This window comes from Sminthopsis crassicaudata, chromosome 1 (genome assembly GCF_048593235.1).
Source record: "Sminthopsis crassicaudata isolate SCR6 chromosome 1, ASM4859323v1, whole genome shotgun sequence".
Taxonomy (NCBI): domain Eukaryota; kingdom Metazoa; phylum Chordata; class Mammalia; order Dasyuromorphia; family Dasyuridae; genus Sminthopsis; species Sminthopsis crassicaudata.
In genome coordinates, this window is record NC_133617.1 from 712,076,998 (window position 1) to 712,101,410 (window position 24,413).

At 39.5% G+C, this 24,413-nt stretch overlaps 1 protein-coding gene across 12 annotated transcripts in view; it reads right to left on the reverse strand.

Annotated features, from left to right (window-relative positions):
• The window catches only part of ITPR1 (inositol 1,4,5-trisphosphate receptor type 1), a 387,688-nt gene that overhangs the window by 56,312 nt on the left and 306,963 nt on the right, over nt 1–24,413 (reverse strand). For all 12 annotated transcript variants that reach the window (XM_074284052.1, XM_074284050.1, XM_074284045.1 and 9 more), the window contains 8 exons: nt 24,153–24,353; nt 22,135–22,245; nt 19,048–19,143; nt 16,946–17,068; nt 15,406–15,510; nt 13,084–13,276; nt 4,869–4,991; nt 688–863 (listed from right to left, as the gene is read on the reverse strand). In XM_074284052.1, coding sequence (XP_074140153.1) covers nt 688–863; nt 4,869–4,991; nt 13,084–13,276; nt 15,406–15,510; nt 16,946–17,068; nt 19,048–19,143; nt 22,135–22,245; nt 24,153–24,353 — 1,128 coding nt within the window. The remainder of the gene's footprint in view (nt 1–687; nt 864–4,868; nt 4,992–13,083; nt 13,277–15,405; nt 15,511–16,945; nt 17,069–19,047; nt 19,144–22,134; nt 22,246–24,152; nt 24,354–24,413) is intronic.

Consider the following 24,413-nt stretch of genomic DNA (forward strand, 5'->3'; position numbering starts at 1 on the left):
GGCTCAGGGAAAACTTCTTGGAAGGAAGGGTGTTTGAGGGCAGCTTTAAAGGATGATTGAAGTTCAAAAGGCAGAGAGACAAGATCCCCAGGTCTCAGGAACAAAAGCAAGGAGATAGAAAAAATGGTGTTGGCCAGTAGTCCAGTCTGGCCACAAAGCAGAGGTCAGGAAGGACAAAAGCTAAGATTGAACAGGTAGGGTGGTAATGCTGAAGGCCTTGAATGCCAATTTAAAGATTTTGAATTCTATCCAGTAAGCTACAGGAAGACACTGAAGGGGTTTTTAGTGGAGAGGGAGCCATGAATAGATCTGAACATAAATAAGGAAGGTAAGTCTGGCAGCTGTATGAAGAAGGGGAGAGAGAGCAGCAGTGGAAAATTCTGTTAAGAGTTTATTAGAATTGTCCAGCCAAGTGATAATGATAGTCTGTATTAATGGGGGTGGCAAGGAAAATAGAGAGGAGGGAAGGGATGTGAGAAATCATCATGGGCTAATTGTACTGGGAAAGTCACTCCATCAGCCATACCATCGATCCCATCAGAAAGGCACCAGATTCTCCACTACAGCAACACCTCATCTACTGTTTTCTGTTTTGGGGATTCAGACAGAAAAAGTCCTAGGGGACAGAAAGGCAGTTCTACTGCAAGGTGAAGTGCTGGGAAACAAATGAAATCATTCCGTACTCACATTGAAAGCACCCAGAAGGAACAACGTGGGCTGCAAGCCAACTGAGAAGATCAGGCGGAGAATGGTGGAAGCAATGAGAGCTCGGATACCATGGGGCTTAGGGAGAGCGATGACTATGGCCAAGGAGATCAGCATGGCTGTCCACAGCAGTCCTGACAAGTGGGGCTCAAGGGTACCTGGAAAAACAAAGGAGGGGCTAAGCCTTTTTTCCAATCAATGTTTCTGACTCGTGCTGGTGACAGACAAATTCTGGGAGCTCCGTTTTCCTTAATTACATCTCCCCACACACGTGTAGCTGAAATATCTTATTTCCACTTCATACGCTGAGCAGGTAGAGCTGAAGGCTAAATTTCAAAGTGAACCTTTAATTTAATTAAAATATTTAAATGGAGAAAAACAAAGTGAAAAGGAGCAGTACATTCCCTTATTGCCCAGATCAGATCCCAAAGCGAAGGAGGTCAACAACAGCAGCATCTTCAGATCTATGCTCTGGTTATGCTACTTTTTTCATCAAAGATCTTAGCTAGCTTTTGTCATGTCTGGCTACTTCAAATCCTATTCCGAGTGTCCCATGAGATGGTCTGCTTATATAATACGAATTGCCATAACTAAAAATATTCCTTGCTTAGCCTCCCCTCACAACAATGAGCTTTAAGGGTTGTTGTATTTTGAGATACCTTCCAACATAAACAAGCAGAATCACAAAGGATGCTTATACATAAAAAAGAGATCTACATCTTCCAAACTGTGATTTTTGTGGCAGTGTAACCCACGAGACACAGAGGGGAATACTGGATAGCCTCGGCTGCAGCTCCTCCCTGGCACCAAGCATCCCCATTCACTGAACACGTGACCACAAAGGGCCAGGATGCCCTTTTAAACTATTTGTTCTCCTCCCCACATCTCCCACAGGTCTTTCTTTCAAGGCCCAGAAAAAAAAAAAACAAAACAAAAAAACTAACAACAATTTGGTTGGAGCTGAGACATAAGGAAGCACTCCCAACCAGTGGAGAGATGTGTGTTTTGAGAATTGCAACAAGACCCAGGATGAATACCCCTTGATGGCTGAGGTCACAGAAACTTCCTGATGCACACCAGAGCCCAAAGAAACAAGTGAAGGTAGAAAGATTGTACCCCAGAAAAGGAGATTTCCAGCTACTTAACATGCACAGGAAGAAAGAATTTAGTGGGTTGTCTTCCGGTCAGCTTTTTAATGATGTTTTAACCTGCTGCCTTTCTACTTGGGGAGGGGGAACCCTGCAAAAAATAGGACTACACTTTCTTTAATCATCACAGCAGGCCCATGAGTTCAGCTGAAAATCAAAAGAAATCTGCAGTCGCCTAAGGTTCATGCTTTTGAAAGATCACGCTGTAGGTTACTCATCAGCATTCAAATAAACGGAAAGAAATGCCACTTTAGAAGGAAGCTTTTAAGGCCAACTCAGCGGTGGAGCTGGGGCTTGTTCCACGGCCCAACGGGGGTGGGAAAGCAAAGGACATCAGGGCAGGTAACAAGGTCACTTTGCACGCTCTGGACAGAGCAGGACTTTTGAGAACCTGCATGTAGTGAGCTCGGAGCCTAAAGGAATGTCCTGGAGGCCACAGATGAAACTTCATTTTAGACAGTTCTCATTTAGCCTGAGTCTGGGGGAGAGTTAGCCACCATGTGGCTCTGAAGAAACACATGTGAGAGAATGCCTTAAGACTCAGAAGAGAGGCGACGAATGGCTGGTGCTGTTTTTAAACAATCCGTTTTACATAACCCCTGCCGAATCTCGCTACTGCACACCTTTAGTGCGTTATTGCTCCCTGATGTCAGACCATCATGTGTTCCCTCAAAGACAGCCTAATCATTTCTTTTGGTTGAGTCAAAAGAAAACACTCCAAATGTCAGACTTTTAGAAACAACAGAGCTGTTATTTAAAATCTTTTTCTCCTGAAAAATCAAAATATTAAATACACAAATATATATATATAAGAGAGAGAGAGAGAGACAGACAGACAGACAGACAGACAGACAGACAGACACTATCATGACCCACTGTGGCTGTCTAAAGTTTGAAGGTCAAATCATGGCGATGTTTCTCATCCTGATGATCACACCGAGCTCTTGGCTCATAAAATGAATTAACCCTCCATCCTATCAACAGGTGAGCCGATTAGTCCTTTTAGAGAAAATGTTGGAGCTGTACGTTCCTGCCAAGATTTGTGACTTGTGCCATATGACTTCAAAAAAAAAAAAAAGATTTGCTTTTGCACTGATATTTAAGCAGTCACTTAAAAAAAACACAAACCAAATGTAGTTTTCTATACAATTTAAGGTCAAATTCCTAAGCTGTTTTTAATTCCTGAAAAAGCATCAGTTACTTCCCTGTAGGAAATAATGTTTTCTCATCACCTTTAGCTCAATCTAGCAGGCATACGAGATGTTACGATTAACCGGTCTCACATGTGAAGCTGATGAGCTTAAAGGATGGTTGGGCCAACAAGATAATATGGGTGTTTTCAGCCTTTTCCTATGTGCTTGTTGTGCCATCTGTTTGGGCTTTTATTGCAGACTGCACAACACAAATGGGTTGCCTGACATTATACCTGAGGGTCTCTGTCACAATACTTGGGTGGAAGTTAAACTGAAAAGAACACAGCCCTGGGAGCGACAGTAGATAAGGAAAAGGAGCTGAAACTTTGCAATTTTTGATATCAGCCCCCTGAAATCCATAAATGGAAGCATTTAGAATTTCATTAAGCGAATCAAGGTCACCCCAAAGCGAAGGCTAAAATCTGAAAGAGCCATATATATAGTTTGACTCTGGGCAACACAATTCCTTTTCTTTCCTTTCCATCCCTTAAACCCCAATTACTTTCTCTATGACTGGCAGCCCCATTTGGTCATTGTTTGAGCCCTGATTGGCTTAAAGTAACTGTAAATAGCAATTATTTCTGTTTGGATCAGAAACTCCAAGGATATTCCCCTCCTGCATTTTTTTTTTTTTTAAAACTAGGTAAAAGGGGTTATTCTCTGCATCATTTCTTAACCAGTCTCAATCAGTGAATGGGTGCGACCTCAGTCAAACTGAGTCCTGATAAAGACTTTAATTTAAAAAGGCTAAGTTCTCCCTCTGCATCTGGGACCATATCCTGGCTTCCTGATCTTTATCTGGCCACTGGACCCAAGAATGACGGGTGACCTTGCCTAGCCCTCCTTCACTTGCTATCTCCAAGAAAGGACAAAAACTACCTATAGGAGAGACAGTGTGGTAAAATGGATGGGAGGTCAAGAAGCCCTGAGTTCAAGTTTTGCCTGGGCCACATTTTGGCAGAATATACCTGGACAGGTCATTTAAACCTCTCAGCAATATTCCAAGATGATAAACTGCAGATCAAATGTCAGTCTGCATTAGTAGATGAGAGTTTCTCAGTGGGAACTCCTTCCACTGATAGAATCACAAATTGAGAGAAAAAGTTGTAAGGAATTTGAGTTATATTCATTAAAAAAATCTCTGGGACCAGCATCACTCATGGACTGACTCAACAAAAAAAGATTCTAGATATTTGTAATTTTTCAGTGTCAAGTGAATGACATCAAGAATAATAGTAAGAATGCTGGAGGGAGAACCTCAGACTTCAGTCCTTGTCCTTTGGCTGCCACTAACTAGGGGTAGTGGTTCAGAGAAATTGAGTTCTGGCTCCTGTCTGACCCTCAGAAATCTCTGTAAAATGGGGGCATAGCTCAAAGATCCTGCTGCTCTTTCCTTCTCTCTAGACTGGGGCTTCTTAACCCCTACTGCATGAACTTCTTTTTTTTTTTCAATATTCTGATGACTCTATTTTAGTATAGTTTCCTTTGTAATCCTATGTATTTTATTTTGCGCATTTATAACCATTATTCTGAGAAAGAGTACACAGAAATCTCACCAGATTGCTGAAGGGATCCAATATACACATAAAAATGGTTAAGAACTTTTGTCTTATTTTAGCTAATGAAAAATCATGTAAAATTTCCCCCATGCCAACTTACAAATTACAACTTTACTAAGGTACATTTTAATAAAAAGTGGTGATAAAAATTCATAATTTCATCTACCCATTCTATAGAAAGCAAGATTATCAAAGCATGGAATATGAAAATTTAGCTGGGAAAATTGTATGAAAAGTTTCCAGTAAAAAAGAAAGATTGATACCTCCTCGGACTCCTTTAAATGGGTAGAAAAATGCAACAAGCAGATTCATCAGGACGGCCAGGTTAAAAGATATACTGCTCCAGAAGGACATATTTCGAGAACACCAGTACAGAACCGGCTGGGCTGTGGAGACAAAGAGAAGGCTGCCATCAGTGTGTGTGAATGTTCCCTTGGAAAGCCAGGAGCGAGCTCCCTGGAAGCCCTTCATCTCCTGCTATCCCCTCACAGAGATAAAACCTTTTTTTTTCATCTTTTACCCTGGAAAATAAGCATTTTTTCTTTTTAAAGTTGACTCAGGGAAATAAACTAATCATCTACTGCTATCTGAAACCTTATGAGAATGGGGAAGGTGTTATGTATGTGGTTGGAAGGTGAAGTGGGGTGAGATGAGTGCTGGGTTGGGGGGGTGCGGAAGGGATGAAAGCAAGCAGTCTGAGCATCCAAAAAGGGGCTGGATTCTCTCCCAACTGTGAGATCTGAAAAGCTTTTTAGTGAAAATCTGGGGCTGCTTGTGTTGGATTCTAGGAGGAATCTAGGGCCTAGGATCTTCAAAACAAGCAAAGAAATAAACTAGCTTGCCAGCAACCTGGGGTCCCAAGGATGGGCTTGGTTAGACTAGTCTCAAATCCAGCAGCCAAGTTTTTAGTCACCCTCTTGTGTGACTTGTCCCTATGGTTTTTCAGAGGGGGACCTCAATACTTTATAGTATGTTCATTTGGCCAATTTCTTTGACTACCTATGTTTCAGAAAGAAAACCTCATTTGGATCATTTAGACAATTACTTAAACTTAAGTATTTGGAGTACTTAAACAAATTTAAACAATTAAACAAAACTTGAACAAATAATCAACCTTAACCAAAGTAGCAGAAGGAGGTTGTAATTCAGTTGGGTTTTTTTCTCCCTCCCCTGAAAAGGACAGGCTCTAAAAACCACATAAAGTAAGCTTTATACCTATCTCTGGACAAGTCTGAGAGCAGATTAATTAACAGTTCCTGAGGATTTAGAAGGTAAAAAGTACTCATTAACAGCTCTGATAAATTTGTCAGTACAAAGAAATCATTCCCAAACTAAGTTCCTTTCCTGTTCTGAGAGTTAATCATGTTGATAGGCCGGTAGAATGTTACACGTAGAATATATCTGGATTTCATCAAAATTCTGTACTGTCTGTTGTGCTGTTCAAGACAGTGAAAGGTAGATTGAACAGCAGCATTCCTAGATGCTAGTTATTACTGAATAAACGTAATAAGAAACAATGCTATGATTCAATGCAAAAAGATCTTTAGTGGAGTGCCCAGGGTCTCTGTACTTGGCCCCATCCTGTTTAAAGTTGATGGCAGTTACCTGAAAGAAGCTACAGAAGAGATGTCAGCATATTAGCTATTTATCCTGGATGACAGAATCAAGATTCAAAATGAGCAAAAGACTGGAATGATGGGTCCAAATCAACAAAATGAAATTTAATTGGGATAACCCAAAATGTTTATCAGAAAAATAAGTTCACAAGTTTGGAATAAGGGCAGTTTACCCAGCATGAGAGGTACAGTTTAGCAGAGCATAACAAACAATATGAAATAACTCTGTGAATTAACAATGGAAAAAAAAGGCAAATGTGATCTTTAACTATATTAACAGAAATAAACTGCCTATAATAAATAACCAGCTTTTATAAGAGCTTTAAAGTTTGTGAAGTACTTTATAAAAATTATCCTAGTTGAGCCTCATAAAAACCTGGGAAGGCAGGTGCTATTATTATCCCACTTTTACAGAGGAGGAAACTGAGACTGAGAGAGATGATATGACCTGCCAAAGGAAACAACAGTTACAAAGTACACAATGCAAGATTGGAATCCAATTCTGACAAGCCCGGCTCTCCATCCACAACGTCACTTAGCTACCATGACCATGGTTCTGCTTTATCCTAAGCTAGTAAGAGCATTTCTGGAATAGGTGTTGAATTTAAATGCTTCTCTTCGAGATGTTGGCAAATTTGAATAAGTCCAATGGAGGGAGAATAAAGGGGCGAGATGTTTCAAACCAGTGAAGGCTATAGTGTCTATACAATGAAGAAATGGATTTGTTTTGTGTTGCTTCCAAGAGAAGTCCAGAAATAATGGAATAAATGTAGAAATTTATATATAAAAATATGTTATAATATATATTGGAACATATATTCCAAAATAGATATTGGAATAGTATAATAATAGAATTGAATACAAGAAAAAGTTTCTTAGTAACTGGGTGCCATTCATGAATGGAATGGGCTGCCACAAGAAGGGATAAGTTCGCTACATCACTAGAAATATCCAAGCAGAAGATTTGTCCGGATTTGTCAGTGGAAAGCCCAGTGAAATGCAGCATCTTGTTTTATGTGCCAAACAAAGGCAGATTTTGGGGTTGGGGTGCATTTCATCACATGTAGCTCCTCATGAAGAAAGGCTTGATATTTTCCCAAGTTAACCTCTGAAATACTGATGGCTGCAAAACAGATTGTATTTAGGGAAAATCTGGCAGATTTCAGAAGAGGCCATGAGGTATACAGGAGAGAAGGCTGGAGTCTGAAGAATTGGGTCAACATCCAATCCAGCTTAGCTGGGTGCTCCTGGGCAACTCACATAACCTCACAGAAGCCCAGTTTTCTCATTTGGGAAAAAATATGTACTATGCACCTCACAAGATTGTGTGTGCTGATCAGTGATCAGGTTGAGAGGTCTTATTTTAAAGATGAGGAAACTGAGGCACAGAGTGATTAGGAGCACAATCAGGATCGGAACTTGGGTCTTTGGCCTCTAAGCCTAGAGCTCTTTCCATTTTATTATGCAGCTTTTCTGAATACATTTTTAATCACAATACCCTCACCCATTTTCTTTAGGGACACCATGTTTAATAGTGTTAAATAGTGCCTAATTTAGGATATTACATTAAAAAAAATAGACTTCAGTCTCTGGTGATTCCAGTAGCAAAATTTCCAAAATACATTCTCATTCATTTCCCTCCTCTGTATATGAGTATAGGATAGACGGGAACAGAATTCAATCATATTTTTCTTCAATGGAACGATCATTTAGTTTAGAACAGCAGCCAGAAACAAATCAAATGACCTGCTAATCAGCCCAGAGTAAGAGGGCCATGTCTTCCAAAGCTTCCTCCCAATAATGAAGTTATATCCTAATGAGACACAGTCAGAGATGTTTTAACAATCTGCTGGCTTTTTCACTTGGGCTGAAAAGTGTGCAGGGCTTTCGGAAGGAGGGGCAGACCACAGTTTCTACCAAGGTTCAAAAAGCACCAGTACTTGGAGATGGTGACAAGCTATTAGCTACCTCCAAACACAAAGGGCGGGCACGCCAGACGGGCATCCTTCTCTGAACTCTGTCAAGCTCAAGTTAAAGATTTACTCTATCAAATTCAGTTCAGGATCTTTAAATTTACTGCTCTTGGGTGGGAGGGGAAGGGAGGATTTTAAAAGGAGGAATTATTTGCCCAGGGGGAAAAATCCTGGCATTGCTGATGGCATTTTGCCCTAGATCAGGGAAACATGTCTCATCTAGCCATGACCACAAGAGCAGAGACAGAGGAACTATGGTGTTAAATGAGAGTCCTTTTTTTTTGTTTTGTTTTTCTTTTTAAAGTACAACATTAAATTTTCTCTCTCAAATGTTACTCTACTACCGTTTTCTTAATGATTTCCAACATCAGACATGATGATGGAAGTACAGGTAATAAATTCTGCTTGTGAAATGTTGGACAGCCTATAAACCTGTTAACAAATTACATTATTTCAGATGATCAACAATAGGTTGTCTTTTTTTGGTCTGATATTTCTGTCCTGATTTATCTCTCCCCTGGGCACTTAGTGAACTTGGAAGAGTTGGTCTGTGTTTCTAGCACTTGCTTGCTGTGAGTCTAAAAGACATAATGATTTTAGGGTTGTGGATTAGTTGTTTAAAATGGAAAATGTGGCCAAAAGTATGTCCTCCATAGGTGATCATATGATTTAAGGTTGCTTAGTGTTTGTTTGCATTTAATCATTTTCTACCTGGTATCATAGCTCTGTACAAACATGTCTCATCCTCCATCAGACTCTAAGCTCAGTGAGGACATTGTATTATTTATCTTTATCTCTCTCATGCTACTGATAACAGCTGGCATTTCTATGGTGTTTGCCATGTGCCAGGTATTATGCTGCTTTACAAACATGATCACATTTGAACTTCACAATAACCCGAGGAGATAGCTGCTATTATAATCCCCACCTCAGCATTTAAATTGCTCTGTACAGAGCAGTCACTTCAATCCGACCCAACAAATATTTATCAATCAATGTTTGCTAAGTTGAAGACAACTCATAAATAAAATTATCCTATTGATATATATTTTAAAAACTTTACAATAAAAAAATAAAACAAACAAACAAAAAAAACTTTACAATAATCCTGGGCTCAAAGCTAGTGGCAGGAGGGTAAGCAGTACCAATAGACACAGGGAAGATATAAACGGGGAGAATTTTAAAATTCCCAAGGTAAACCACTACATGATTTTACTCAAATATGTTTCAAGAACCTATCATGTTTCAGATCCTGGGGATACAAATGCCCCCACGGATTAGACCGAAGGCATCTTGCTAAGGTAGGAAGAAGCTGATCTTGGAGGAAGCAGATGGTCTCCATTTGGATCTCAGCTCGACTTCTTCGTGCCCATGTGCCCCTCCCGGCCTCATTTTCTCCATCTGTAAAGTTAAAAGGTTGAACCCACTCCCTTCTAATATCTCTTCCTGCTCTAACGTTAAGAGCCTATGAAATAATTATGATGCAAGTTACAAGATTCTTAAGGGTAGGAGAGTGGTCAAAACAGCCAGGGAAAACTTGTAACAGGCTGTCCCCTGCATCTGAATCCCCACTTTGTAATCAGCAAGCTGCATCAAGTACCAATTTAGTCTGGTGTTGCCTTCAGGAAAACTGTTACATAAATGAGCTAGGAATAAGTTTGCCACAGGTTTATTATTAGGAAAAGTGGCTTCTGATAGAAATACAATTATAATGAAAAGATTTTTTCCTAATGAATAGATTTCTTCCCTCCCCACACAAACATGCAAATTCATGTTTAATTCAAAGTCATTAATCACAATTTTCCTTTTTCTCACCAGGAGGTAGTCTTGAAGCCAATTAAAATCATGCAGTTGGCAACCAGTAGCTATGCTTAAGCACAAAGGAAACATGATTTTTTTTTTCCTCCTCCAAAAGAGATTCAAAAAGGATGATGTCAGGAAGAAGCCCTTGGCCAGAGGACAATGGCAAACCCAGGATCACAAGATTTCGGTGGTGAGGATCGCCATCAGACCAACTCCTTACTTTCCAGGGCAGGTAACTGAGGCTGAGAGCAATTAAGCTCAGGGTTCCTGAGTAATGCATGAAGTAAGATTTGAACTCACCCCCATCCAATCTAGCACTCTCTCTACTATGATTGCCACATTCATAAAGGTTTTGTGAATGACTGATGAGGATACTGGTATTTACAGTGATTAACTCACAAGGTTGTTGTCACAATCAAATGAGATGATGTGTTGCCATGGTAACTCACCAGTGACTAATAAGTAAACAGATGATCAAGTCATAATGGGTTATTAGGAGAAATAGATATCTATTAACAACAGTAATAACAGCTAGCATTTCTATAGCAATATGAGGTCTGCATACTCTTTATTATTTATTTATTTTTTTTGCTGAGACAATTGGGGTTAAGTGACTTGTCCAGGGTCACACAGTCAAGAAGTGTTAAGTAAGTTAAGAGATTTGATTTGAACTCAGGGCTGGTGCTCTCTGCACTGCACTAACTAGCTGGCCCTGCATACTCTTTTGAGTACCCATACCAATGCTGGTAGCTGGGTGCTATTACTCTCCCTGTTTCTCAACTGAAGCAAAAGTCAACTGAGCTGCCCAGGATGACCACTAATAAGTGTGTGCAGAAGGATGGAAATTAGGTCTCCCTGACTCCAGCCCAAGGCTCCAACCACTGCCCTTCTGAAAGGTCATCCCTCTCTTGTTGAGGCTGACAAACGTGCCTCCTCCAAGCAGGATTTTGTGCCAAAAAGAGACAGAACATACAGATAATCACGACCATCATGCAAATAGGAGCTTAAGGTTACAAAATACAAACATTATCCTGTTTGAGCTTCACAACAGCTCTGGGAAACAGGTACCCAAAGGAACTGACTGTAGGACCAAGGAGGAGGATCTGAGATTTAGGAGCTCTGACTCAGTCTGATCTTTAGTGAGATGTTATGTAATGTGGTAGAAAGTGAGCGTGACCTGGAATCATTCTAGATGGGCTCTAATCTGGACTCCGACACTATGGATAACTCATTAGACTTTTCTGTGTCTCAATTCCCTCACCTGAAAAAATTAGGATAATAATCCTCTTACTCCCTACCTACCACAGGAGTGTTGTGAGGAAAGTGCTCTTTAAACCTTAAAACCCCTTCTCAGTGCTGGCTCATGGTCACTGGAGGGACACAAGGTGGGCGTAAGTAGGTCCCAGGATGATGACTTGTGGTCTGGGGGAGGTGGGGTGGCCACAGAGAGGGAATGGGAGATGAGGGGGCCTCCAGGGCATCCCACACATGCAGAGGGTGAGAAGACAGGAAGGGTTGCAATCTGTACCACTGGAAGGAACGCGGATGCTAAGGAAGCCATGGATCTTTTCAAGTGTTGAGTTAAAATACTATAAGAGACCGAGGTAGGAAGGAGAGGAGCCTTTTGCTCTGCTTTATCTCTCTACTGTTACGGGATGGAGGAAGGAACCGAATGAGGGAAGGAGGTAGAGAAAAGGCACTGAACTCAGAGTTACCAGGTCCAAATCCAGGCTCTCCCACTTAAGCTCTGGGACTGATCCAAAGTTCCTTCCCTCATCTATGAAACAGAGGGCTGGCTGGGATTAAAACCTCCTAAATCTGTGATCCAAGGACAAATCTTCTGAGTCCTAGATGGCAGGACCTCAGCTGTCCTTCAGACTCGAGGAGATTTAATTCAGGAGGCTGTGTGAATATGAAATTTCTACAAATACAAAGGTTATGTCCTCAAAGAGACTGCCTAGGGTGGACCTCACGTGTACAGACAGGTAAACCATCTACAAAGTGAATGCAAAGGATGGGGGTGAGGAGTGAAGCTCCCCATGTGGGAACATTGGGAAAGGAGACTGCGTGTAAGCCTCGAAGAGACTGGACCAAAAAATGTGGCTCCCTCTGTGACCCATTTCTTGCCTGGAGGTGAGTAGGTTTTACTGTCGGAAAACCAAAAGAATATGAAGACAAAAAAAACAAACCAAACTAAAATCTCGACCTGAGTTTTCCAATAAAAACTCCGTTGCAGACTAAGAGATACAAACACAGCCTAATCCTTTCAAGTCTGTCGCACCAGTTGGTGCCAAGTGCTCAGTCAGTGCTCAAGGTCCACATTAAAAAACTAATGAAAACCGCGGGCTGAGCAGCCCTCTGGGAAAGCCCCTATAAAAGTGTTTTAAACATGTAATTTTCATCTGATAGTCAGGCGTTTCAAACGGGACTCACTCATTAGCTCTGACACATCGAATGCAGCACACAATTCCACGGCCTATAAAATGACACAATTACGGGAGTCCAAGGTAGTCTGCGAGGGGGGAGAGACTCAAGTCTCCTTAGCAGGTGTGCTAGTAAATGGGAAATGAAAGCACCCAACTTTCTTGCTCAAGAGCCTCGTCTAGCGAATGCAAGAGCCTGGTTTCTGTTTGTACCTGATGCTTGCATTTATTTTTAAAAAGCAAGATGCTGCAAGTAGCATTCATTCCCTCTCCAGGACTGCTCAATCAAATTTCCCCAAATAAAGGATAATGCGATGTTTCCAGAAGATTCTGACCAGGATTCTGAACAGACTGTCAGGGAGAAATTCAATTGAAGTATTAATGGCACTCAGAGGTAGACCACAACTCTGCTGCCCTAAGGGATAATCATGCTTCACTCTCTGAAATGCTGAAACTCAAGGCACTGGGTGACTTCTTTGTCTACTGAAGCAGCCTGCTACAGACAAAAGGCCTGGACTTGAGGTTCAGGAGACCTGGGTCTGAGTCCTGCCTCTGCCATTTCCCAAGTGTGTAGGCTTCCTCAACAGTAAGATGGCAATGATACTTTCCTAATGACCCCTTGAGTAAGGAGCATAACAATTTGTGCAAATGTTTCCAACCTACCTCTCAGCTTCTTCTGCCAATTCATTTCATTGAAGAGGTCTTCAGATCTCAAGAAAAAATCATTTATTTTACTCCCTTGTTCATCCCTCTCGGTGGTGTAATATATCCGAAGTTTGGACTCCTTGGTAAGGAATTCACATATACTGGGTACGGGGAAGACTATTTGTTCCATTGTACGATCTAACCTGACAATCTGGAAGAGATGTGTGAGATCAAATGATTAATTTAATATCATAAAAAGGCATTTGTCGAGCATTTGTTTATTTCTAGTCACGGATTAAGTGCTATGGAAGGCAGAGAGAAGGGGTTCTAATGCTTAAAGGACTTAATACCTAAAGCTGTTCTGAGTCCTAAGAGGGTTGACATAAAGGCATTTCTGGATAATCCATAAGATTATTAGTTTAGAAACTTCAGACTTGAAAGTTAGTATTTTAGTCCAATGAATTAAGAGGTTGCTTTTGTATTTATATTTAAATGAGCCTGACATAGCTAAAGTTCAACAGTTGCATAGTACCCGAAGTCAATGAGTCCTAGAACCTCAGGGATAAAGTGCTATGGAGTTCAAACTATATCTGAACAACAGGGGTTCATCCAGACTCCATGTGACAGAGAACTCACCAAGTTCCAAAGGAATTTATTCCATTTTTTGGAAAATACCAATAACTAGGAGGTTTTCTTTATGGTTATCTGATCCTGTACCTACCACACACAGCTCTTTCCCAGGATATAATCAAGGAAATCTAATAGCCACCAGATACTCAAAAACAGTTATAACCTCCCACCAGCCAATAAATCTTTTCTAGACTAAAAAGTTCCACTTCTTTCGACAGATCCTTTATCCATCATTGTTTCACCATCCTGATTACCTACATTCAAATACTCTTCAGTATGTGTCAATGTCCTTCTGAAAATGTGATATCCAGAACAGTATAACCAGGGCGAAATATCAATCAATTAATCATCATGCATTTCTTAGGCCAAGAATTATGTTTGAGGCCCTGTGCTAGGTGATGGGGATACAAAGAAAAAGAAAAATGAAATGATTCTCATCCTTAAGGAGCTTGCATTCTACATTCACCTCTTTCACTGAAATCTTACCAATGATCAGATTCTTTCAGATAATTAAAGCATTTATTAAGTGTTTACTATGTGCCTTAGACTGGGCTTAAAGCTGGTAATATAAATATAAGCAACCAAAACAGTCCTGCCCTCAGAGAGGTAACATTTTAAGAGGTTGGTGGGGTGGAGTAGAAAGGAACAATATATAAAGAGAAGATGGAAAGAGAAGGTGGGGCACACCTGGAGATAGTCAACCTGGGTAAAATAATGGAAGAAGCTCACTTATCAGAGTCCAGTTGATTTTAGAGTCAGCATCCAAGGCTACTTTTCGTTACCTTAAAATATTCCAAGCTCTGATCTTTAATATTAGATAAACCATAGTAGTCTAAAATATATTTTTTCTAATTTAAGCACATATACTTAGAAGTAAGGATAACAAAATAAATGAAAATGGCTTCTCGCTCGACTCTGTATAACAATGCTTTTCTTCAATTGGAGTTTCTATGGCACAGTGGCAAGAGGGTATGTCATACAGCATCTTCAGCAAGTCCCTTTCCTGTTAGGGACTTGGTGTCTTTATCTCTGAAATGAAGGGGCTGGGCTGAAGTCTCTAAGGTCCATCTAACTCTAACAGGTGAGGACTCTATTTTGTTTAAGGCAATCATCTCAGTCAGGTTTCAGAGGATCAGATCTGATTAATCAGGCTCATATGATCAAAGGTCTAAAATCATTTAATAGCCATTCAACACAAGGTTGATCTGATCCAGTCAACATGGCTATAAGGGTTTGGTGAAAGAGTCAATGGAATTATTCCATTTAGGAATGGCCCAGATATCTGAAATATCACCTAAAGATATTTTTGACCATTGGCTTTGACCATTGACTGGTTCTCATATTTGCTCTGACAGTAAGAGGGAATTTTTTCTCTAAGTTCTCTGGGTCTACTTTCTCATGATCAAAGGCTGGCTAATAATCCTTTGACTTGCTAGGGAAGCAGTTAGCTTTTAAAAGACCCCCAAGATGAATGATGCAGTGAGAGAAAGACCACATGGCTCACATTCAGAAGACCTGGGATTGATTCCTATAGGGCTCTCCTATTAACACGTTGTATGACCCTGACCTCATTTTCCTCAAAGGGGATGGTCTATCTGATCTCAAGATCTCTTTTTAGATCAATCTATGGTTTGACAATGGATTTTCAGGTTCCTCTGAAGTCCTTTAATTAAAACAACTTTGAGCTCACTGTACTTTTTCCCCCCTTACCTCAATTTGTGCTGTGTGTTTGGCATAGAATTCTAGAGCTTCATCTCCTTCTACTTGACCTCCGGGTTTCAACATGTTCTGAAGTTCTTTGTTATGTCGAGCCAACTGGAATAGAAGAACGGGGTGGCAGAGAGTGGGGAAAGAAGGAATAGGAGAGACGCAACTTCTCTTTATAACAGGAACACATCTACTCATTTCAAATTTTGGTATGAAGAATATATAATAACCAGCAAAGTTGTTAGAAGAAGGGCAAAGGTGATGGGAGACTTGTTATATTCCAACTAGGTGCAATGTACACAACGTTTATTTTGGGAATCAGTCAGCACAGAGTATGGAACACTTTTGCCCACGCTGAGTCCTGCTTTGCCCCCGTCTTATTTAGCCAGGCAGAGGAAAGAATTTTCAGTACAACCTTTTAGATTCTCTTCTAATCTAAACATTTTGAAAGCTCCCTTGGATGATTAGATGCTGGTAAACAAGGATATGGGGGAGAAATAGTGTTAGAGAAATGCCATTTCATAATGGTGGTGACACTGTCTGGCTCCCTGGGGGAACTATATTTTCCATTTTTCATGTTTTCATTTCCATTTTTCCATATTTTCAATTCCATTTAAAAAGCAGAATACTGATTGTCTGTTATTCACCTCCAGCAATATGCAAAAAAAAATTCATTCCCATTGTAAATATGTCTATCATTTAAGGGGCTGCCAGCAGTCTGTGCAATGTCATTATCTCATAATCTAGGAACAACAAGTTGTCCCAATACTTTGGGATAACCAGTCTAATTGGATTACTCAGGTGAAAGGGAAGGGAAAAGTAATTATCCAACAGGCACATTTATGGGGATGCTCACAAGAGATGGAGAAAGGGCTTCAGAACAGAACAGATATACCAACATTGGGGAAGGCTGTCTTCAAAACAAATCAAATCATAATTCAAATCAAAACTGTGCTCCAGTTGAGCTGGGTACAGAGTACTATATGCTACTAAAAGCACTGTCAAGTCAAAAGTCTGAAGGCCAAGGAACTCCAAAGAACTAAGAAATTAAAGTTTAAGAAACGATTACTCCAGTACTTTTAGAAAACCTTGTAACTCTCTAGCTAAGAGATCACTAGAAAGAAAGGAAAAGGATACAAGAATTTCTTAAGAAGGGGATGACATACTATAGTTTAAAAATGCAAAAAGTAGAATTCTAAATCTCAGAAGTCACCAGTTTGGTCAACTTAAAAGAGATTTAAAGGCTGGCTCCCAATAGAATAGTTCAGTGGTCCTCAAACTTTTTAAATAAGGGGCCAGTTCACTGTCCCTCAGACTGTTGGAAGGCCAGACTATAGTAAAAACAAAAGCTCACATTCTGTCTCCGCCCCCAGCCCATTTGCCATAACAGGCAGGCTGCATAAATGTCCTCAGTGGGCTGCATCTGGCCTGTGGGCCATAGTTTGAGAACCATAGTTTGAGAAACAAAGCAGGGCTCTTCATAGTCATTTTACAACAGCTTGCCCTGGCAAACGAGAGGTGCTTATGGGATGGTCCATCCTACCTGATGGGCTAAAATGTAGATGTTGTGGCCCACATTTCTGGGAGATGCAGCAACATCCTCCCCATTCTCTGCATCCTCAAATTCCACTTCACCTTGCATGTAAGCCTTCTTGATGACTTCCACCTAAAGGTCAGGGCAAGAAAATAGATTTTCTGCATGGAAAAAACATAGGTCTACCTCATAATGACTATAAAGGTGAATAGATCTTTTGCTACAGTTGTATTTTAGCTAATTCAATTCAACAAATATTATTAATCAATTTAGTTCTTTTTTCACATGCCCTAAGGTAAAATAAATTAAACTTCCATTTCCTCCAGCATATTAAAGAATGGATATTTTGGTTAAATAAATATTCTAGTTTACTGAATTATCATATTTGTCACAGAGGTATGATTTATGTTCAAATAATTGGAATACAAAACAACTAAAGCAAAAATTGTACCAGGTATGAATCTTTAAAGCTTCAGAGGATAAAAGGATCTTAGTGTTATCGCTGCAAAAAAAAAATTCTAACCCATCAGAGAAGATTGGACATAGAACATGGAGAATGGGCTGAATTTCTACTGATCCCAGGACACAGCATAAAAACAATTAAAAAAAAAATAAATTCACATCATTTTATTAGTTATTTCTGTTTTTCAGTTGTAATTAGGAGAATATCCCCCCAAAAGGCTTATGAATACTTGAATCATCTGATTACTGAGTTCTAGAAAACTGGGAATTTAATAGAAGGGACAAATATTCCTTATGTATTATATACCAGGGACTGGCACTCTCTAACCACAAGGGGGCAACTGGCAACCAGGGGCTCACATACCACACTTTCCACTATGTCAGGCTCCATTCATAATATAATAAATCAGGGGATAATGACCAGGAGTTTATATGGACCTTCTTGTCGGCCCAATGGGAGGCAGGGATGGAACAGGCTCTTTCACCTTACTCTCCATTGCCTTTTATTAAACCTTGCCATTATTCACATAAATCTGTGGAGCACTCCCTTCCACTCTGACCTCAGAAAACTGAGAGCCCTATCAAAAGTGGTGGGGGAATAACTAAAAATAAATCAGTCACATTTTCAAAGATACATTTGTAAGCACAAACAATAAGGTTCTGTATCTTATCAACAGAAAGTCAGAGACTTGAGTTTATATCCTTACTCCCTGGGCAACCTTGAACGAGGAATTAACCCCAACTTTAACATTCAATGAAAGGGCTGGCCTAAAAACAAAGCTTCTTGCTAGTCTCAGTTTTCCACATTAACTCCAAATTTGGGTGAGAGCTTTTTCCTCCTCAGAAATCATAGCAAAATATATCTGTGAACCACATTCTCTTTATAATACAGATCACTTATTACTGGCATCAGGGAACTGATGGAGAGCACCTCCAGTTAAATAGAGTACTGGCACCAGGCTGGATTTTTCTGCACTGTGCAAGGATACTACTACATGTAGTCACGGGCCTAGATTAGGAAAAAGGGAATTATTTAGAAAGTGCTTTTACAGGAAGACTTAGAGAAGCAGACCCGAAGAAAGGTGGCAGACTGCCGTCACTTTAGTGAGATGTTTTACAATCTTTGCCCAAGACAGTAGACTAAAATCTTTCTTTTTATTTTTTTGTGATTCTGATGGCTTCCCTGAAGATCCGGGGATTTGGACATTTCTGCTTATCCTCTTAATGGATTCTTAACTTACTCAAATTCGACACTTACTAAGTACCTGGTATGTACAAAGCCCTGTGCTGTGCAAAGATGGATGAGACAGAATTCATAATGTGGTAGGGGAGATGAGACCCACACACAAATAAATGTCTCATTTTATATGACACATATATTTATTTATGACATATATAACATTTATAAGTAAATGTCAACAACAAAATTGTTGGAGGCAGTACCGATATGGATGAGATCCCGGCTCGATCCAGGCACTGAAATAAGAACCTCAACAGACACAGCTTTAGCAGGAAAGAGCAAAGGTGCAGAGATGGGGAAATGTAAAATACTTTGAGGTGAGAGTGAGTAAACTGCTGCTAAGGGTTTACATGATGACTTCAATCAGTAGGTAGGATAAATATTTCAAGCACAATCTGAGTACACTTACCAATTCCTTTGGTCTCATGTTGTATAATATTCTTTCTGCATTTTCACTGTCATGTCTGCTTTCCATGATTGCCAGAAGCAATTTAGATGCATTGTTCTAGTTGGAAAAAAAGAGAAGGAAAAAAATAGATCAAAGGCTGCTGAAAGATTTACATCCTAGTTAAATGGGCAAGTATGACACTTCTTTTGTCACCCCATGGAGATAATGCCGTGGGGTGAACTTTCTACTACATGGCTGACCCATGGGTAAAGATCATATTCATCTAGGTCCACGTGACTTCCAGCCCACAGAAACATTAAAAAATACATAATCTGGGCCAAGTTTCTGCATAACTTGTTGGCCTTATTTCTGAATAGCCTAGGCAGCTCTACCTAAGCTCTACCTAAGAAAAGAATTTTAAATGTAGATGTAAAGATGACATATCTCAGCTACTATACTGCTTATGGAGAACTCAGCTACATCCATTTCTATGGGAGTGGTCTCAAAAGATAATACACAAAAATTATTCACTTCCTTAAATTGTCAACTCTTCCCAGACTGTCTGTAAAATGGGGAGAATCATACCTGCAGCACCATCTCACAGGGTTGCTGTGGGGCTCAAATATGACAAAGGTGGAAAAGTACTTTACCCATTTTAAAGCCCTATGCAAATGTCAATGATTGCTATTTGTTATCCTAATGACTAATTTTGTAAGTTTATTTATTTTTAATACACAATGTATTAAATCACATTGGGAGAGAAAAAGGGAAAAACCATGGAAGAGAAAAAACCCAGAAAAAAGAAGTGAACAAAGAAAGTGTTGATTTACATTCAGTCTCCTTAATTCTTTTTCTGATTGCAGATGGCATTTTCTGTCCAAAGTTTATTGGGATTGCTTTGGATTTACTGAACTACTGAGAAGAACTAGGCCTTTCATAGTTGATCGTCGCACATTCTTGCTGTTAATGTGTACAATGTATTCCTGGTTCTGCTTGTTTTGCTCAGCATCGATTCACTTAAATCTTTCCAGGCCTTTCTATAAGCTTGCTGTTCATTTTTTATAGAACAATAATATTCCATTACACAGCTTGTTCAACCATTCCCCAATTGATGGGCATCTACTCATTTTCCAATTCTTTGCTACAACAACAAAAAAAGCTGCTACAAACATTTTTGCACATGCGGTTCCTTTTCCCTCCTTTAAGATCCCTTTGGGATACAGATCCAGTAATGGCACTGCTAGGTCCAAGGACATGCACAGCTTTATAGTCCTCTGGGCATAGTTCCAGATTGCTCTCTAAAGTGGTTGGATCAGTTCACAACTCCACCAACAAGGCATTAGTGTCCCAGTTTTCCCACATCCTTTCCAAGATTTATCATCTTTTCCTTCATCTTAGCCAATATGAGAAGTATGAGGTGGTACCTCAGAGTTGTTTTAATTTGCATTTCTCCAATCAATAGTTAATCACTAATATCCTAATGACCATTCCACATCAGTATCAACAGAGAAAAGGAGCAACGCCTGAATCAGACTTTCCATTGTCTTTAAATCCATCATTGCCTACATACTAGATTTCTTAAGGCTTAGCCTAATTTCAGAACCTGGTCCTACACTAATTTTCACAACTGGTTTTAGCCTCTTAGAATACAGGACCAAAAGCTGTCTTGCCAGTTCAACCAATTTGCTGCTTTGCCAAATAATGGCCTTTTCTTTGTCTTCTCTAATAGGTAAAATTAACTGTTATAAGCAAACCCCCCTGAACATTGACTGGTAGTGCTTCAAATCTTCAATTAATTTTGGCTACTTGCAATTCATACTGTTGATAAATGGAAAACTAGAAGCTGAGAAGTAATAATCTGCTGCTTCATTCAGGCTAAAAATTTTTTTAATGCAATTTGTCTAATTAGGAAGACCAAAAGGCAAAAAAAGGCATTCTAAAATGATATTTTAAAAATTGTCAACTACTGCTTCCAATTATTCTTTTTTAAACATTGAAGGAAAAACAAGCAGGACCTTAGCACTCCTAAGGAGATATTTCAATGTCAAAACCCTTTACTAACAACCTGTCTTTCCTGTGACATACTTCTACTGGAGAGTTAGAACAGTTTCTCTGCTGTGTGCTGCACATAAGTTTCAGGACTGCTCAAGATAATTAAAAAGTCCTGGGAACCAGTGAGGGGAAGACAAGAACAAATTACAACATGTCCTGAATATGGATAAGAATTATATAGGAAATGTGCTCTAGAAGGATTTTTTGTTTTAAATCACAAATTTTTTTTAAAAAAATGTACATTATCGACATCAAGTTGATTTGCAAGTTAAAACTCTCAGAGACATTAAGAAATCCCTGGAATACTTACTTCCCTCTCCCTCAGAAAGTTTTGCAAACTAATAAGCACAGTATAGAGACCACTGCTCCTTTCTCAGATTATCTAAGAGCTGAGGTGATCATGCTGACACTTTGGGGTCATACCTTCAGTTCATTGGGACCACTTTGCTATTTTAGGTAACTAAAATATCACTTCTATCTTAGGATCTGCTATTTAGTGAAAGCTATCTGTGGCAAACCTAGTTAGGCAACTAAGGGTACATTCCTGGTTATTATGCTATGATTGTCATGATTTTAGGACATTTTATTAAACACCCACTGGGTCCTAAGGTTTATATAAAAGTATAAGGTTTGTATAAGGAAAAAAAAAATCAAAGGTGACTCAAAGCAGTCTTTGCTAACCTGAAGCACCTGCCTCCTCCCCATCCCCCAATAATGTGATGTATATTATCTCTTCACTGACCAAACAAGGGGAAAATATCAGATACCATCACAAGAATGGAATTTCCATTGTTTGAGATCAATACTGTCAGAAGCATTGTTTCTGGTTCTAGAATGACATGTAAAATGGTGTTTCTGCTTTACATAAGAAGGTCACATCATGGGACTAAGCAAGAGATGTCCAGGTCTTTAGAAGAGATGGATGGAAATATTGCATTTTATTCAGAACTCCTATTCTGGTCTCTAATTTGTTTTCATGGGAGATGACTTCCTAAGTTGAGACAGAACACTGCATCTCCTCAGTTCTCTCTCCTTTATTGTGCAATTACAACTTGCCTTCAGCTCTAACACAAGATCCATCCTCTTCTTTCCCAAAGGGTTGATGTCATTCAGGATTAAAGCTGTGATTATGTCAATGCCATTGGATTCATGAGTAGCTATGCAGTTCTGAGAACACAAACACATACAAAACATTAGAAATTAAAAGGTCAACAAACTGAACTGCAATTTTGCCACAATGCTTATTATCACCCCTAAGCAAAATGGACAGTCATCACCCCCCCCCAAATAATGTATCTGGGGGGAGAGTTGCAAATTTTCCGTGAGAAAGTGGTAAAAAAATAAGACAGATGAAAATCTCTAGTTTCAGAATTAACAGTAAACAGTTAAATGATGTATAAAGGAGTCTCAGGAAAGTCCCTTAGTTCTGTAATTGATAGAATGGTCATATCCAACTTCAACAATTCAGAAAATATACTTTGTTACTGAAACTGGATCATTAGTCCTTCTCTACATCTCACCCCCAAAGGTTTGCTTCAATCTCATTAGAAGATTTGCTTTACATATATGATAGTTCCTTTCGGATTTTAAAGGAGGTACTAAACATGGGAAATAAGCCTCCTATTCCAGTGACAACATTTCATGATTAATAAAAATCTGCCACCAAACTTTCGGTAGAGTGCTTTCATCCTCTAGGCAGGCTTTTGCTCTGTTCTGTGCTGCAGAAATCGAATTCTGAAATGGGGATAGTGAAATTCCCTTGGTGGATAATAGATCTTTCCTAATCCCAATTCTATACCACACTCTTTTACTGCATGTTCATTTTAATTTAATTATGTCTTGGGAAAAATTCAGGAATGGAAACCCCCTTTCAAATGTTTCCCCTTTATTGTTACATTTAAGAAAATACACTTAATACATAGCAATGACTTGCCTGGTCCTTGAGGATTTCCATCCACCTAAGAATGAAAGTCAACTCTATACTTCACCCCATGTCCAGATTTCCATTGAATTTTCATTTGGCCATTGAGTAGAGCTTTTAATAAAAACTTTTTCCTGCTTCTTTTATAATGGAAATGCAGCTATTAGAGCTAGAAGCATATTGGTCTTTCCAAGAGACCTGAATACTCAGTACATATCAGAATCACACAGATTCCCGCCTTATTAGGTGCATAAAGCTGTAAGTCACTACCAGGTAAAAAGCATACTGGGGAAAAATTATCAAGGATCCTAACCTTAATTCCTTCTTTGTAGAAAGAGCAAAGCTCAAGATTGATTTCTATCATGATCTATGCCTGTTAATTCCAAACTGAAACAATCTTTTCCTTTTCATAATTGTGATAGTATTTTATTTCATTCCATCTAACTTAACATATGATCAGAAAAAATAATATAATGCCTAACAATTATATAGTACTTATTATGTGTCAGGGACTGTGTTAAATATTTCACAATTATTATCTTATTTGATTCTTACAATTCTAGAAGGGAGGTGCTATTATTATCCCCATTTCATAGATGAGGAAACTGAGGCAATAGGTAAGTGGTTTGCTCAGGATCCTACAGCTAGTGTCTGGAACCACATTTAAACTCAGTTCTGATGTCAGATAAGCGCTTTATCTATCCACTGTGCTCTCTAGCTTTCCTTAATCATTCTGTTTCATGGGATCGTTAGCTCTTCTATGGGATCTGAAGCATCTTGGGGGGAGAGAGACCACCTTCTGATAACCTCAACACCAATCATAGGGCTGGGCTCAACACAGTTTTAGATTGCTGGTCCAGGGTAAGTTGTTCTAATTTGAATAGCACTTATTTTCAGATCATTATACCAACAAAAAATTGGAAAGTTTTTACAAAATAGATTGGTTAAGTTTCTGCAGCCTCAGGCTGTCAAAATTTCCAGGAGTAATAGGTCATCCTTAATATTTAAGGCAGGCTACTCCACAAGCCAAAAGGGAGATGCTTGCTCGAAATCCTGCTTGGATGCACAGCGAAGCCTGACTCAGTGTCAATGATGCTATTCCCAATCAAAGAAAGGCTCACTTTTTTTTTTTTGAGGAGAAACACTAAATTACCTGGTTTTCATGGCAAGGTCCCTGACAATATTCAGTCAGACTTTCCAGGGTCTGGTTGATTAGTGCGACATTCTTCTCATTTATATACAGACCAAGAAGTCCAAGCCCTCCAGTTGTACTCCCACAAATGCAATCCAGAAACTGCAACGTCTCACACACCAAGTTGTAGTTGGTCTTATTGTTTTGACAACGAAGGAAGTTCTGTAATTGGACATTTTCAGTGGAACAGGGAGAGTTGGGGCAAAGGGGAAGAAAAAAGAT